General features: G+C 40.8%; 1 protein-coding gene across 1 annotated transcript in view; it reads right to left on the bottom strand.

Moving 5' to 3' along the window:
• Nucleotides 1-261: 261 nt before the first annotated feature.
• LOC105362296 (HGTX homeodomain transcription factor) overlaps nucleotides 262-15,880 on the bottom strand; it is a 23,601-nt gene continuing 7,982 nt past the window's right edge. The window contains exons 4-5 of the mRNA XM_011499707.1: nucleotides 10,705-10,922; nucleotides 262-698 (exon numbers count right to left, since the gene is read on the bottom strand). Of these exons, the coding sequence (XP_011498009.1) occupies nucleotides 459-698; nucleotides 10,705-10,922 (458 nt within the window). The 3' untranslated portion in view covers nucleotides 262-458. The remainder of the gene's footprint in view (nucleotides 699-10,704; nucleotides 10,923-15,880) is intronic.

A 15,880-nucleotide genomic window follows, 5' to 3' on the forward strand; every position in this document is an offset into this window, starting at 1 on the left:
GAGAGAGAGATGAGAGAGAGAGAGAGTTGAGATAGAGAGAGTTGAGATAGAGAGATGAGAGAGAGAGAGAGATGAGAGAGAGAGAGATGAGAAAGAGAGATGAGAAAGAGAGAGAGAAATGTGTGTGTGTGTGCGTACGTGCGTGCGTGCGCGCGTGTGCGTGTGTGAGAGAGAGAAAAATAGAAAGAGAGACTAACAGACAGACAGACAGACAGACAGAGAAAGAGAGAGAGAGAGGGAGAGAGAGAGAGAGAGAGAGAGGGAGAGAGATGGATGAGAGGGATGAGAAAGTGCGCGCGCCATATCTACAAAGTATGTACAAGAGCGGACCGATCGCTCGGCGTCCGCGGCTTTTTACGTTCTCGACGGTGGCCGTGGGGGCAATAGGGTGGCGGGGGCGGCCGTGGCGCCGCCCCCACGCGCAGCCCCGGCCCGGCCACGCCTCGGCGTCCTCGCGCTCAGGGCCCATACTGCTGCTCGAGTTCGCGCCTCAGCCGGTTGGCCGCCGTCTCTGTGGCCCCGCCGCCTCCAGCGCCGCTACTCCCGGTCGCGCTTCCAGCCTCGGAGGTCTCACCGTCGCTACAGCCGTCCTCGGCCTCGGCAACGACACCTTCGACTTCCTCCTGGCGGCGCTTCGCCGTCGCCATCTCCGCTGCGTGCTTCTTGCGCCACTTGGTCCGTCGGTTCTGGAACCAGACCTACAAGCAAAGAAACCCGTTGTCGCTGCGTTACCAAGGCGCCAATTTCTCCCCTCCCCATCTTCTTCACCCCCTTCCCACAATAACCCTCCCGCGATAGCGAGACCCTTGCTTTTTAATCCGTTTAGGAGGGCTCACGCTTTGTTACGTCTTTAATTTGGACGCCCTCGGGCGAATTTGCTCTTGCGGCTCTGCAATCTCTTTCCCCGTGTAGCGAGCGGGCGCGCGCGCGCGCTCCCCCGGCGGCCGTTACGTTAATTAAATACATTGTTGCGGGGACAGAGTCGGGGTTGGCGAGGGGCAAGAGTCGGAACTCGCCGGTACTCCTCGACGCCGCGGCGAGCCGAGTTTCCGCCTTACCTGATTCGCCGGGCCTATTAAATTCGGCCCCCGCCGCGCCTTCACTCACCGGTCGACGAAATGAATTCCCCGCGCCCCGCGATCTCCGCGGCGTCTCGGCGCCTCGGCGTCGGGACGCGCGCTGCAGCTGCATCGCTCGATAAAGGCACGTCCCGGCAAGCTAAGCGCGAACCAACAGCCGCCCCTTTGCATTTTCAGCCCGGCCGGATTTTAAGACCGAACCCTTGCCTCATTCCCTTATTAAAAGCGAAGCGCCCGCGCGATTTCCTCGCCTCGCCCCCTACCACCCCAACGTCCCACTCTACCGCCCTCCCGCCCTACGCTCGCTCCTGTTAACATTGGGCTTTCCCTTTTTCTGCGGCCGGCGACCCCGTCTTTTCCTCTTTCATTAAGCCCATCTTCTTGCTTACTACCTTCTACCAATTTCATAAAGCGCCGGCTTATTTTTCATTCCCAGGCGTAAAGGAAAGCCACCCTGGCTCCACTTGAAAAAAGCGTTGCTTTACATTTTCATTGCTTTACATTTTCATTGCTTTAGAAATGCCCCTCTAACAATGAGCGTTAATAAATGAAAATGTGATCTCCTATTCTCCAGCATCGAGTAAAATCCTTGTTTAGTCAACAGTACATAGAATTATATGGGAATCGAAAAAGATTTACGCGAAATCGGCGAGAAACGCGAACTACGCCAACTGTAAGGTTGCAAAAATCAACAATTTTCACAATATAAAAAAATCCACTTCAACTCGCGGACATACGACCATCGTGCTCGATGGCCAATTACCAATTGTCATTATATCCTCACAACATTTGCCCTCGCGAAATTTGGAAAGTCTATTGACAGTAATTTTTGTTGCACTTTACTCCATGCCGTTTTCCCCCTCAATTTCTATTCGCTTCGAACACTAAGTACACCAAGCGTAAAATACTTTTTTCGGCAAACGTACGAGCAAGTACATTAAATGATATTGTAATATCATTATATAATAATTATCATTGTCGTCGACATAGTCGTCCTACCATATAATAAGTCTTACATGGAACGCTTTATCACGCAGTTTTGCTTGTTTCTTGTTTCTCGCATATCACGTGCGCTCTCATTTGCTCGACTATATCCTATGTTGTTCGCTCTTAAAGAACATCATGACATCTTATAAAGAAAATCATTGCCCCGTTATGTTAGTCAAACAAATAGAGGACTAAAAGAAAGGAAGATATAATGACGATAAATAAGAGAGCATAGTAGTAAACCATAAAGGAGAGCCGGTGCAACTTGAACGAGTCTTTGTCACTTGAAGCAATTAAGAGGGTTGTAAGGGTAGCGACGTCCGATATTATTTACCGATACAAACTTGGATGCGTTGGGATAGAGATTGAAAGAAGCACATTCACAGATAGATAGATAGATAGACACAGAGAGAGAGAGAGAGAGAGAGAGAGAGGGAGAGAGAAAGAGAGAGAGAAAGAGCTTGAGAGAGAGAGAGAGAGAGAGCGTGAGAGAGAGAGAGAGAGAGAGCTTGAGAGAGAGAGAGAGAGAGAGATAGGAGAAAATAAATTTTTTTATCGTGTTAGTCACGCACGCGTTGCCAGACGGTGCGCGCGAAGCCCGCCATGCGTTGGCTCGCCCCAAGCCCAGGCCGCACAACTGTCAGATTTATTAAATCAGGATTATCTAAGTCCGCTACATTCTCTCCTCTGAAGCCGCCTGTAAAACCGCATGTGCACATATGTACACGTGGATACCAAAAAAATCCCGACTAAATCTATCGATCTATCTTTGCGTGTCTCTCACCTATCAAGCCTGTCAGTCGTGGAACCGCGGCACTGCGAAATCAACGCCACCTCCTCCCATTGTCACTTTTACATTGACGAAGTGTCGAGCTTTGGCGCTCGACTAGTATCGGCAGACTTTATTGTCGACGGATAGACGGTATCGGTGTCTACCACTCCCGAGATACGGGAGACCCGCACGGTCGCGGCAATCTCAGTTTTGAAAGCTTCGTCGCGCTCGAGCCTCGAAATGCAGCGTAATAACGAATTTCGTGTAAAAGGGTAAAAAAAAAAAAAAAAACGAAGAAGAAGAAAAAAAAAGAAATCGGAGCTCATCGGAAAAAATGCTCTGGATGGGTGAAGGGGAGGGTGGAGCCGTCGTGGTTTTTCTCCTTTTATAAATTTACATAGCGCGCCGCTACGTACAAGCTCGTCCCGTTCATATTTCAAAGTCTTCCGGATCGTTTGGCTCGCTTGTCATTCGGTGCCGATGGCTTTCATCGATGACCGAATATTCCGCATAAATTTCCGTACCGTCGCGCGCCACGTCCCCGCGAATATCGGAAAAAGAAATTCACACAAGTACTCACTCCAGCTCGACTTTTTATTCTTTTTATCGGCTGTATTCGGGGGATTTGGAAGATCGACGCGCCCCGCCTGACAAGAATTATGCGCGAGGGTGTTGCACCAGTCGTTCCCGCAGATATACAGATAAAGAGATTAGATTGCGGCTTGTGTATTACAAATTTCATAAGCCACTATCGATTTAAAATTAAACTGTATAATTTGCCAATCAATTTGCGAGCTGATTTTGTTACAGAACGGATAACGAGATAAGAGTTCCGAGCTTCAGGTGTTGTGATACGTAAGCCTTTGAAAGAGAGCGTTAGGCGAGAGGTCGGTAAAAAAAGAAAAAAGAAAAAAGAAAAAATGAAGAAAAGAAGAAGAAGAAGAAGAAGAAGAAGAAGAAGAAGAAGAAGAAGAAGAAGCAGAAGAAGAATAAGAAGACAAGTCAAGCTCGAACGTACTCAGGCGGCTGACTATTGGAATTCTGATGGAGGGAACGAGAGAGCGAGAAATAAGAGGGAGAGCGAACGGGAACGTATCGCCAAAGTTTTAGCCATTTTTCTTTTTTCTCGTTGGCGCTGTTCTCGCGAGAACGTCAGTGAGGGCGGCGGCGGCGGCAGTGGTAGCGACGGTAGCGGCGACGCCGAGGCGAGCTTATCGCGCCCCAGAAAAGTAGAGGAACGGGAAGCAATAAAATTCTCTCCTGCGAAATTTGATTCCGGAATAAAAATAGAATACCGAGGATAACACGAATCGGTGAAGCCATTTCCGATCTCTGGCTGACTTGACTCGGCCGGGAGAAAGCAAGAGAGAGAGAGAGAGAGAGAGAGACTGAGAGAGAACGAGAACGGGTGTTGGGGAAGGGAGTTGGAAAACATATCGATATGGGGGAGGCGCTACGAGAACGGAATACAGAGAGCGCATTATCGCTCTACTACTGGTTTCCCAAGCGCCTCACGAATACAGCCAAAGAGAACAGGCCCACCTGCACCATCGCTCTTTTACGTCTTCACGCACGGCCGAACCTATACATTATTACTATTTCTTCTTTCCAGCGAATTGCTGCTACACTCGCTGTTTTTGCTGCATAACTATTTAATTGGATCGATTATGGCGGGAATCCTTCTCCTTCTCCCTCTCCCTTTCCCACCCTACCGCGATTTCTCACCTCGAGCATTACTTACGGCATTGCAATATACGACTCTATCGCCGACTCTTTCCAAACGCTTCTATTTAACGTGACTTCGACTCTAATGTCGCTCGTTGCCAATGAAGCTTCTCGTTCGATTGTCTTGGAAGTCAAGGTTCGTCTTCGTATGAAAATTATTGTGATTATATTGACGGTACTTGTGCGCAAAAGACAATATCAATCAATGCAATTATATGATAATCCGAGTACATTGAATTTCGTAGTAATGATCAGTGGCAAGAATATTCACATCACCGTCTGTCTATCCATGATAATTTGGCATGGATGGCATGGACCATTCCAATGGAAAAGTTGCAACTTGTGAGAAGCGCTTTCAGATTGTAGCTTCCTTCCGACCACGCGAAATTACGAGTCGCACAAATTTATCCGAAATCATTCATTCGGAAAAGCGAGGAGACGGGGTGAAGCAGAAGAAGAAGAAGAAGAAGAAGAAGAAGAAGAAGAAGAAGAAGAAGAAGAAGAAGAAGAAGAAGAAGAAGAAGAAGAAGAAGAAGAAGAAGAAGAAGAAGAAGAAGAAGAAGAAGAAGAAGAAGAAGAAGAGCCTCCAAGAAGCATCGTGATAAAGTCAGAGAGGTAAAATAGCGTAAAGATATCGCTTTGATCGTCCGTCGAGAATCGCCCAGAGGGGTTGGCCGAGGCTGGTGGCCGATGACGAGTGGCGAGCGGTGAGCGATGAGTGGTGAGCGGTGAGCGGCGAGGGGATATTGGCTGAAGGAGGAGGAGGAGGAGGAGGAGGAGAGAACAGAAAGAGGGCTGGAGGAAGGGATGAAGGGCGCGAGCGAAGGGCAGATACAGCGCCTGCTGGCGTGATTTATCATAGGTTGTCGTTGTCGAGTGGGCGAGCCAACGGCATAACGAGCATCGTGATACATGCGAAGGTGAAAGCGCCGTAGGAAAGTACCGTAGCGGAGGGACGACGAGTCGGCCGCTGATGGCCTTCGCCCCGTACTAATTGACGTCATCGATATCGCTGTCCACCGACGAGGCGATTACCCCACCGTAAACAAGTACGCCCCTGGGTGGCTCGGAGCTTCTGCCGAATGGCTGTCGCCCACTCGCTCCTGGCTTCTCTGGCCCCTGACTCCCGAGATCCGCCAGCCCTTAATAAGGGGGGTCGACTGCTACCGACTGCTCGTTCACCCATCACCTATTACCGACACCTTTCTACTCTATTTATAACGGACGCCCTTCCATTCCGACAAAGCCGCGGCCTGCCTCCTCTCGAGAGCTCCATTCTCCCTGAAACGGGGAAATCCGGAGTACCGGGAAGGTGAATGAGCCTGGCAGGAGTGTCACCGATACTCCAAGGACTTTGCATCGTCGTGGCGAGCGATTAATTGATTAATGCGACGTGAGATTTTACGTGCCGTCGAGCCCTCTTTTCGGGCTTTAGGGCCCTAACGGCACTTTATCAGCGCTTATTTGGACATGCGAGAGCCATGGCTTTCTTACCTGCGCTAATCTCATCGGGAACTCGCGACCCTTTAACGCGCTCTCTCTCTCTCTCTCTCTCTCTCTCTCTCTCTCTCTCTCTCTCTGTTACCGTAAACCGTTCATCCTGCATCGTATTCGGAAAATACAAGCCTTTGCTTTCCACAATGCAATGATTGACAGGTCAATTCTATTATAAGCTTAACGTCAAGCGCCACTATATTCCGAATTATCTGTCTGTAGATTAATATGCTGATTAGTTCCCAGTCTCTTGTCGATGCAGATTTTTACTTGTAATTAAGAGATAACAGCTCCATGGATTGTTAAAAATAATATAGCCGAGCATTATTATTATTTATTCCCACAATAAATATTCCTTCATAATATATTCTTCTAATTTGTAAGATTTACCAAATGGAATACTGTTGTTTGAACACTAGATAGTCTCGATGGCTAACACGAGGGATGAGAGAGAGAGAGAGAGATAGATAGATAGATAGATAGATAGATAGATAGATAGAGAGAGAGAGAGAGAGAGAGAGAGAGAAAGAGAGGAGATTAAAATTCCAAAAGTCAACCCGTTGTAAATGCAAATTAATTTAACATCGATCGAGCTCAGCCAATGGCAATTTGTTAAGTATGTTTAGTATTCGCTATGATAAACAAATCCAAGCTTGTTTAATATCTAGAGTAAGACAAAACTCTTACATTAAACATTTTCCTTTATATTGATATCGCAATCTAATGATGTTATTGTCGACGGAGTAAATTAAGTTTTAATGCTTTAAACTACTTTTATAATAGGCTTGTAGTTGTGCGGTTATTTAAATTCAGGATGCAGATTACTTAAAAGTTTATTTAACCTTTTCATACGAAATCAATCGATATACATTATGATTTTGGAGAAAGGAATTTTTTACGCTAAGGTTATTTAATAATATACCGATTAATTTCATGTAACAATGTACCAATAATTAAAATAACAAGGTATGCTATAGAGTGAACGCAAAGAACGCAAGAAATTGCAATTCCTTTAATGCTTGATGCGAGCCATTATTTTGATTGTTGTGATTGTCATTACTTAGCTTTTATGTTACTCTATCATATCTCTCTCGCATCTATTAATAAGGGCTCGAGGAAATAAATCCGATCGCGCTGCGTGATAACTAGATTATACGCGCTTCTCCCGTTCTTTAGTGTCTCTCTGTATCTCTATCTGCCTCTTTCATGCATTCATCCGCTCGTTTACTTGCGCATATAGTCAGTCGAGCGAGGCGTAATTCGCTTGACAGAAAAGCCAGGGTGTCACGCTCTTTAACCTCCACGCCAGCAGCTCTTTTTCACTTAGTGCTATTAGTTTCTAATGGAGGGAGCGCGCAAACTTATACACTGATTCATAATACTTTGTGTGTTGTTTATGCCTGTCTGAATGTGTTGCGTTCACGTGCGGACATATATATATTTATATATATATATATATATATGTATATATGAGGGCGCGCGTGTGTGTACCGAAACCGAGGGAACCGATGATTCGGCATAGAATGAAATTTTCACGCTCATAATCCAGCCTCTTTCATATTCCTTCGCGCGCCATATCGATTAACGTAATTAATAGTTTCACTATATGAAATGGGAGGAATGGTACAATGAAAGAAGCAAATAACAACGACAACAACAACAAAAAATTAAAATTAAAGCCAACGCACGTTAATTGCGTTAAAATATACACACTGGCAAAATATTAAGAGGGCTCATTAAAAATGCCATGACAAAAAAAAAAAAAAAAAAAAAAAAAACTCTTTACATTTAAACTCGATAATACTAATGTAAAATCGTGAAAGCGTAAAACATTAAAGGAAGAATTCCTTTGTAAATATTGTTTTAAAAATACGTCTCGTGTAGTCTTCGTTCGTTCAAATAAAAATTAGAGTAATATTTTAATTTAAACCTCAGAAATCTGCATAACTACATGCATATTTCTATTAATAAGTACCATAGAAATTTATAATATATTACACGCATTTAGATTTACATAATCTTATCATTTTTAATTTGAATCAAATTAAATGTGTGACTTTATTTAATGGATAAAATTTAGTTTATCAAGTTTACTAATTTTATAGCGATACGTAATATTCATTAAAAACAAAATATTAATAATAATGATAATTGTAAAAAAAAAAAAAAAAATATTATATTTCTCTGAAATATCATTAATACGCTACGTCAAGATAATTTTATACGTGCACGTGTGACTTACATATGGATTCATTTTTTTATGAAGTAAGTGGATAATTTTATCTTTAAAAATTGCTCTTGCTTAATTGGTTTTGCATTTATATCACTGGACATTAAACCTCAAGTTTTAACATTTTTATCTAGGTATTTATTATCAATGATTTAATAAAGTGGCTCCTGGTGTATAAAGATATTTAAATTATTAAGAAACCGTTATCGCTACCGTAAAAACATCATTTTTAATATGGAATACCATTATGTCTGACTTATTGTATTTTATTTACAAAATCGTGATTATTTATTAGCATTCGAATTATTATTAATTTAACAATTAACAAATACTATTTAACAATTTATTAACATTACAAATAAACTTAATTTTCCTTTTTAGTTTTCACGATAGAACAAAATTATTTTTTTTTAAAAATTGAAAAGGTATTTTTTTTTTTTTTTTTTTTTTTTTTTTTGTCAATAATACTCGGTCAGATTATAAGTTTATAATTTTCGAAAATAGAGAATGAAAAATACAAGTTAAATGACTATGTTAGTTTTAATGTAGAACTAAAATTACACAATACTTGAACAAAATTATTCTAATCTAATAAGTGATAATAGCTATCGCAATTTGAAAATATGAATATCAATTATTAAAAGGATAGAGAATTTAGCAATCAAGATATAAATAAATTATAAGTATAGTTGACAATGTATTAACGTTAATGTATTATTCTAATGTACTAAATCAATGCACCTAAAAGATATTGTAATTAGGTACTTAAACTAAAATTGTTATTGTTATTTGTTCACTACAGATTATCTCGTTAATGATGATGATATGATCATAATAATATATTGTGATAATAAAATAATTAACTAATGGCGATTCTTTAGGAATGAATTAGAGAATTACATTTTCAATATAATAATATTGAATAGTGGCAAGAGAAATCTTCATTAAAACAAATACAAAAAAGCGCGTGTGCAAGTTGTCACCACTAGATTTATTTTTCTACATTCATTCGATTAAATAATTCATCCATTAAATCATAACTTTGATGCTAATTTAAAGATTTAATTTTTTTACGTATTTTAATGGTAATAAAGTATGAAAGCTTTTTTGCTTTCACTATCAGTTCTAATGATAAGCATAATCTCTTGACGAACACGATTAACGTCGATATCTTTGCTTCTGTTATTAATTAAAAGATCTACGTTAGAGAGCGATGCTCTTAATGAAAAATAAATTTTTCTACTTCTTGCATGAGTCCTGTAGCACTCGCGGTCTCGGAATAATTTTGAGCGACTGACTAAAATCGCAGCTATTCACTGACCAATAACGAATTTTGCATAATTGTCTGAAGACTCAAGCCCGACACATAAACATTTCTATTCGAAATATTTAATAACTGATACGATCTGAGGCTCCCCCCGACATTAGCGATTATTCCTAAAAGAGTGCAAGTCATTGGGCAATGATGAAGAAAAGCGGATTGATAAATGGAAGAAAAATAAGATAATGCGACGGGAGTTAACGATGAAACACATCGGGGCAGCAACGAAGTATAATGCGGATCGCGAGCTAGCGAATAGATAATTTTCTGCAACGATACGACTACAGCCTCTACGTTATTACATGATGAAAGAGAGAGAGAGAGAGAGAGAGAGAGAGAGAGAGATAGAGTGAGAGAGAGAATATTGTCATTCGGAAATCGGCGGGTAATTGAATGAGAGACAGGACTCGCGGCAAGGCTGGATGAAAGCAAGTTAGCAAGGAAGGAAGGAGGAAGGAAGCCTCCCTCCTCTCACTTGCTCGACATCGCTCACGCTCGCGCGAACGCTCGGGGTTCTCTAGCTTTCAATAAAAATGTAAATATGGCGGCAGCGCAACGAGCCAATGACAGGGCTACAGCTTGCCGTTGAGAGATAGAGAGAGGGAGAGCCAGAGAGGGATATCTCAGTGGAAAACCTGGTAGGGGCAATCGTACATACACCGCCACCTCGAGAGGATTACGCTCTCCCTCCACCCTCTCTCTCTTTCTCTCTCTCTCTCTCTCTCTCTCTCTCTCTCTCTCTCTCTATCTATCTATCTATCTATCTCTCACTTCACCCCTCCCTCTCGGGTATACATGTATACCCGAGTACAAACGAGGGAGAATGCCATGCCGTCGCAACCGCAACAGGAAACGTCCATCTTTACTCTTCTTCGAACTCTTTTCATGGCTTTCCTTTTACTCCCATTTCGTCACTTTTATTCCCTCCCTTAATTAACGAATTCCAGGCCGCTTGCGCTCTCGGTAAATAACTCTTCCCTCCCCCCTCCTATCGATCCCACCCCACTCCCCCGCACGACCCGTCAACGCTCTTAATCGACAATTCTCAACTCCTTCTGAACGGAATTTCAAACCTAAACATTCTACTCGTATGTACCTTGACTTGGGACTCGGACATGCCGAGGGCGTAAGCGAGCTTGGCTCGCTCCGGACCCGCGAGGTACTTGGTCTGCTCGAAGGTCTTTTCCAGAGCGAATATCTGCTGGCCGCTAAAGGTCGGCCTCGTGTGCTTCTTCTTCCCTGGCTCGTGCTGGCCTCCGGAACCGCTCCCGCCGCCGCTCATCGCCTGCTGCTGGCAGCCCAGCTGTTGCGACACTGTAACAAGCCACCTTTAATGACACTTGCCGCCATCTACTCGGCATTATTACTTATTGTTAGCTGTTCTTTCGGGAGCGTTGCCATAATTTGCTATTTGAGGCAGCGAGGATTATGGGGGTGGGGGTGGGGGGACTACTGAACGTGGAGCTAACTTTGGCCACGTGTCGTTAAGCGAATGGTAAAGAAGCTACGATTTCTTATTAGTCCAAATGGTTTGCTTCAATAAGGCATTATTCGAGATTAATGGCGGTACGAAATAAGGACAGGTATTTTGTGGTGACCGTGGAATTTTCAAAAGCACCTTATCGCATGACTTATTATTCAAATCGACATCGTTTATACTCTACGTTCCCCTCTTGTTTTACGGATATCGTTGCACAATATATTTGCAAATTGGAAATTTTAATAGACAATGACTCCGCTTGGCTCCATCATGGCCTTCATTATCTAATCAAGATATTCAAAATTCCAACATCTTTCTAGTATTCATAATGCTATTACTAAAGAGCATTAAAGCACCAGAGTAATTCACGTATGCCGTTACTATTCTAAGCGAAACGGTTGTAATTGCAGCGCCGCCGCATTATTGTACTTTCAATGTGTAAGCTTTTCGATCCTTCCGCATCCAGTTGATATTGCAAAACAACTGTAATGCACTTATTTGTCTTTTGCGGAGTATGATTAAGGCATACTTTATAATAAAAATGAATGTCGTAAAGTAATAATTTCAAATAATCATCATAATATAACGAAGCACATTTTTGCAACTACGAAATTTGATTTATATTCACTTCACCTTAAGCGGCTGATTCTAAAATTGCAAAAGTAATTTTTCAATAATAAAGAAGAAAAATTCTATTAGTACTTGACACTTCCATTCATAGCGAATGCAAATATGAGATGCAAAATCTGAAGTCTCCCTCTTAAGCATTAATTTATTACTAAATTTAGTACAATACGTTTTTATATACTTTCACATCTAATTACAATTATAATCTAAAATTAAAAAGAAAAAACAAATTTATTGTCGACTACTGTCAGAATTCCTTCTGATACATTAGTCTGATTTAATGATTTTATTACGAAATATTTACTACAATTTATAGTTAACAACCGCAGCTATAATGTGCAATATGGATGATCATTATGTTACTGACCGGGCACATATGTTGGTTATGAAAAAAAAAAAAAAAAAAAAACGCTTTTGGAAAGATTCAATTTTTTTTCTTAAATTTATATATTATTAATGATAATTTTACATGTATATAGATGCGCACATATATAAATATATATTATATTATTAAATAATATTAAATTACTAATGATATTAATTATTTGTTTTTAGCTAAGAAATAAACAATTTTTATAGAAATTCTGCGATAATTGGTCATTAGTTTTCAGTTTATATTTCATGCTCAGTGCTTTAGAACATAATAAATTTTAAAAAAACTATGGGACTATTATAAATTAATCTTCATAATATTTTTTCTTTAATATTTATTTTTATTTTAATTTAATTACTTCTTTTTTTCTTTTTTTTTTATTCAATAACCATTTATCGATTATCGTGTGAAATAAATTTATTAATAATAATATGATTAAGTTAAATTTTCATTATTAATTATTGTTATTATTAATTGCCAAAATTAATTAGTATCAAGGATTTTAATGTATTAGTATTCTTATGAAGGAGAAACATTCTATTATTATATGATGAATACGTATAAATATAAAATCGACATCGTAATCAGCTTCGTTCTTTTCAAATCAGAATCATTAATTTCCATAGCGGAAATGTCGATTATACGAGATAAATAATTTAATTTTATTTATTTCAAACAATCATTACCTTTAAATATGCCAAATTTTTTTTTTGTATTTTTTTTTTTTTTTTTTCATAGATTTAATAGTAAAATTATTATCAATAAAATAAAATAATTCATTCACAAGATAATATAATATTAAATATTAAACTGGAAAATGTATGTGTCATATTTTAAAATTTATATTTGCGCAAAAGTAAAATATAGTCATTATCCTATTAATTCTCATGTATTAATTAATTATAAAGAGACGAAATAACGCAGATTAGCGTATGCAGCTGATGCAGTATGCGCAGAATTTTTAGAGTTTGCTTATTTAGTAGATTAAAGGCTAATTTATCAAGTATTAAGATAATGTTTGTTGTATTGTATTTTTTCCGTACTAGAACTGCTATAAACGAATTTAACCAATAAAGAATTTAAAAACAAGATATACGATTTTTTTGTTTACGTTTACGTGTAATGTCTGGTAACTTGAAAGTAATTTGCAAATGCGACCGAGCCATTTAAGGTTTAATTATTAAGGAGATAGTAGTAACTAATTATATATCTACCAATGGGACATTGTAAGTAGTGCACGCGTGCGCATATGCCCATAGCATTCCTAATAATTAAGAAAGGAGCTGGCGAGACTATACTATTAATTTAACTGCTAACTACATAAAATGTTTCGTTACTTGAAATGATAAAGAAAGGAGTCTCTGTTATGTTAAAAATCTGCAACTGATCCTGCTACGTGCTCGGAATCGTCCTACGTACTCGCGTTTTAGTAAAATATTATTCTCTATATGGTTGTTGTTGAGAAATTTTCTTGTCGAGACAAACATTTCTCGATTAGCATGCCGACTGCCCTATCCTACCAATGGCTATCAGAATGCATGAAATTATCTTTTATGGGTGTATATAATATACTAATCCTATTTTAAAGATGTAGCAAGTAATTAGGCAAAGTATTTACCTCTCTTTCTTTGGCTTTCGTCGCACTGCTTTATGCGTAAGTGCGCACACGTCCGTACGCTGTAAAAGCAGGGAGAAAGACCTTTAATTTAATAAAGCAATTTGTAACGGAATACGAAACGAGGCAATAATGGCCGCTCGGCCGCTCCGGGGAGGGTCCTAACGAGCTGCTTACCGCATTCCACCCTGACCAGGATGCGCGACACTCTGTTCATCCAAAGTCTTTCTCTCACGCACGCGTCCCGTGAGCGCGCACACTCCCTCCCGACCCCCACCCACCTCTCTCTCTCTCTCTCTCTCTCTCTCTCTCTCTCTCTCTCTCTCGCACGAAAGCGTCGCCTATGATTATATCGAGTCTGTATCGCTTATTGTGTGCCTTATGTTCGCCCGCTTCCATGCCTAACTCTCATATGCCTATGAAAATACGAATTCTGCTACCTCTGTGCCAAATCCATCTCCTCTATACATTGTTACGCAGCTGTGAGCAGATCGCAGGTCGTAATTTCGTTTTACGCGTCATTATAATGGCGATATATATGAAAGGTGCGCAAAAGCTTATATTAATAAGCTTTTATCGACGCTTACGAGCGATATTTGATTGTCAAATAAAGAGGACGGCGCATTTAACGGAGATGAAGAAGCTTTAGGAAGCCGCGGAGACAAATCGTTGCATCATGCGAAACCAAGTGATATTAAAATCCACGAACTCTTGTAAATGGATATCCACGTATGCGGGCGCGTGCACGCATATCCGAAATAAGACAGCGGGAGTGGGAAAGAGAGATACAGCGATAAAGGGAATGCGCACACGTGCGCGACCAGCTAATATATAGGATACATAATAGTATGTATAAAGTGAGCATGAAGCTTGAGGCTGACCGTCGCCTCGCTTAAGAGGGTGCCAGTTGGATCTAGACAGAGATGCGTGCGAGCAGCCGGACGGTAAGGAGCGAAGAGGACGAGAGGAAAGAACAGGATTACCCTTCGATATCATATTCAATATCACGCGAGTCAGCCCTCCTTCGTAGCTCCCTCCGATATCCCGACATACCAAACCCTCCGCAAAATGCCCTTAACTTTCAGACCGTTCAGACTCTTTCACTTGCCCTTTTCCCGGCTCTTCTTATATATTTTCGTTGCGGACCCTTATTCCCCTTATAAGATTCCTTTTTGTTACACTATTGTACATTCGTAGCGTATCGATGATTCACTGCAATAATGTCAGCGCTTTAAATAACTTTTCCATTCAATCATTTAACGTCAATTGCCAATTAACCTTAGCCGATTTATGTATTCGACGAGGCGCATAATGTAATGTTTCGATCGAGCCATTCCGTTTACGCGTATTGGCTCGAGGCTCGTTAAGTCATAATTGCCGATGATCTTATATATCGACGGATTATACGTTCGCATTAGCGCACTGTATTCCCAACTCGTATCTCGCCTCTCATTATGTAAAATAAAAGACCTTCGATAAATGGATAACGAGGTGAATTTATTTTAATCATTTTAATCGCTCGTAATGCGTGTGCCTTACGATTAATATTCAGTCGTAATATCAACGAACTTGGGTCTCCGTCTTCCCGGCGGACTTTCTCATTCCTTTCATCAATCGCTCGCAAGCTAAGATAAAAGTTCCGAGTTTAGAAGTAGCCCTTGCTATAAATATATATTATTATTTATATATTATTATACATATATATATGTGTGTGCGTGTGTGCGTGTGTGCGTGTGTGCGTGTGTGCGTGTGCGCGCTCGCGTGTGTGTATACATTATTTTGTTGTTGTTTATTATTATTATTATTATTATTTTTTTTTTTTTTGCCAATGACACCCTCTCATGAACGATGGCTTATTGAATAAACATAGATGGGATCGTGCGCACGTTCGACTGGTGCGAGCGCGTATATTCTAGTGTTTTGTTAGCGAGAAATACGGGGTTACGAGCCCCGATTGGCGCATAAAGCATCTCCGGAGAGTCAAGAAATTATGCCGCTGGGACGACTCTGCACTCGTATGACTGCTCTTTTATTTTATTCGATTTTCAACCAATCGTCCACTTATGCCCGACTTGCGAGCATCGGTTATCTATTATCATCGCAATGTGATTTTACGATATCGTATGCATATATTGCCGTCTGGCCACTTCTTCCCCCCCACCCCCCGTCGAAGCCGC

This window comes from Ceratosolen solmsi, unplaced genomic scaffold (assembly GCF_000503995.2).
Source record: "Ceratosolen solmsi marchali unplaced genomic scaffold, CerSol_1.0 scaffold35, whole genome shotgun sequence".
Taxonomy (NCBI): domain Eukaryota; kingdom Metazoa; phylum Arthropoda; class Insecta; order Hymenoptera; family Agaonidae; genus Ceratosolen; species Ceratosolen solmsi.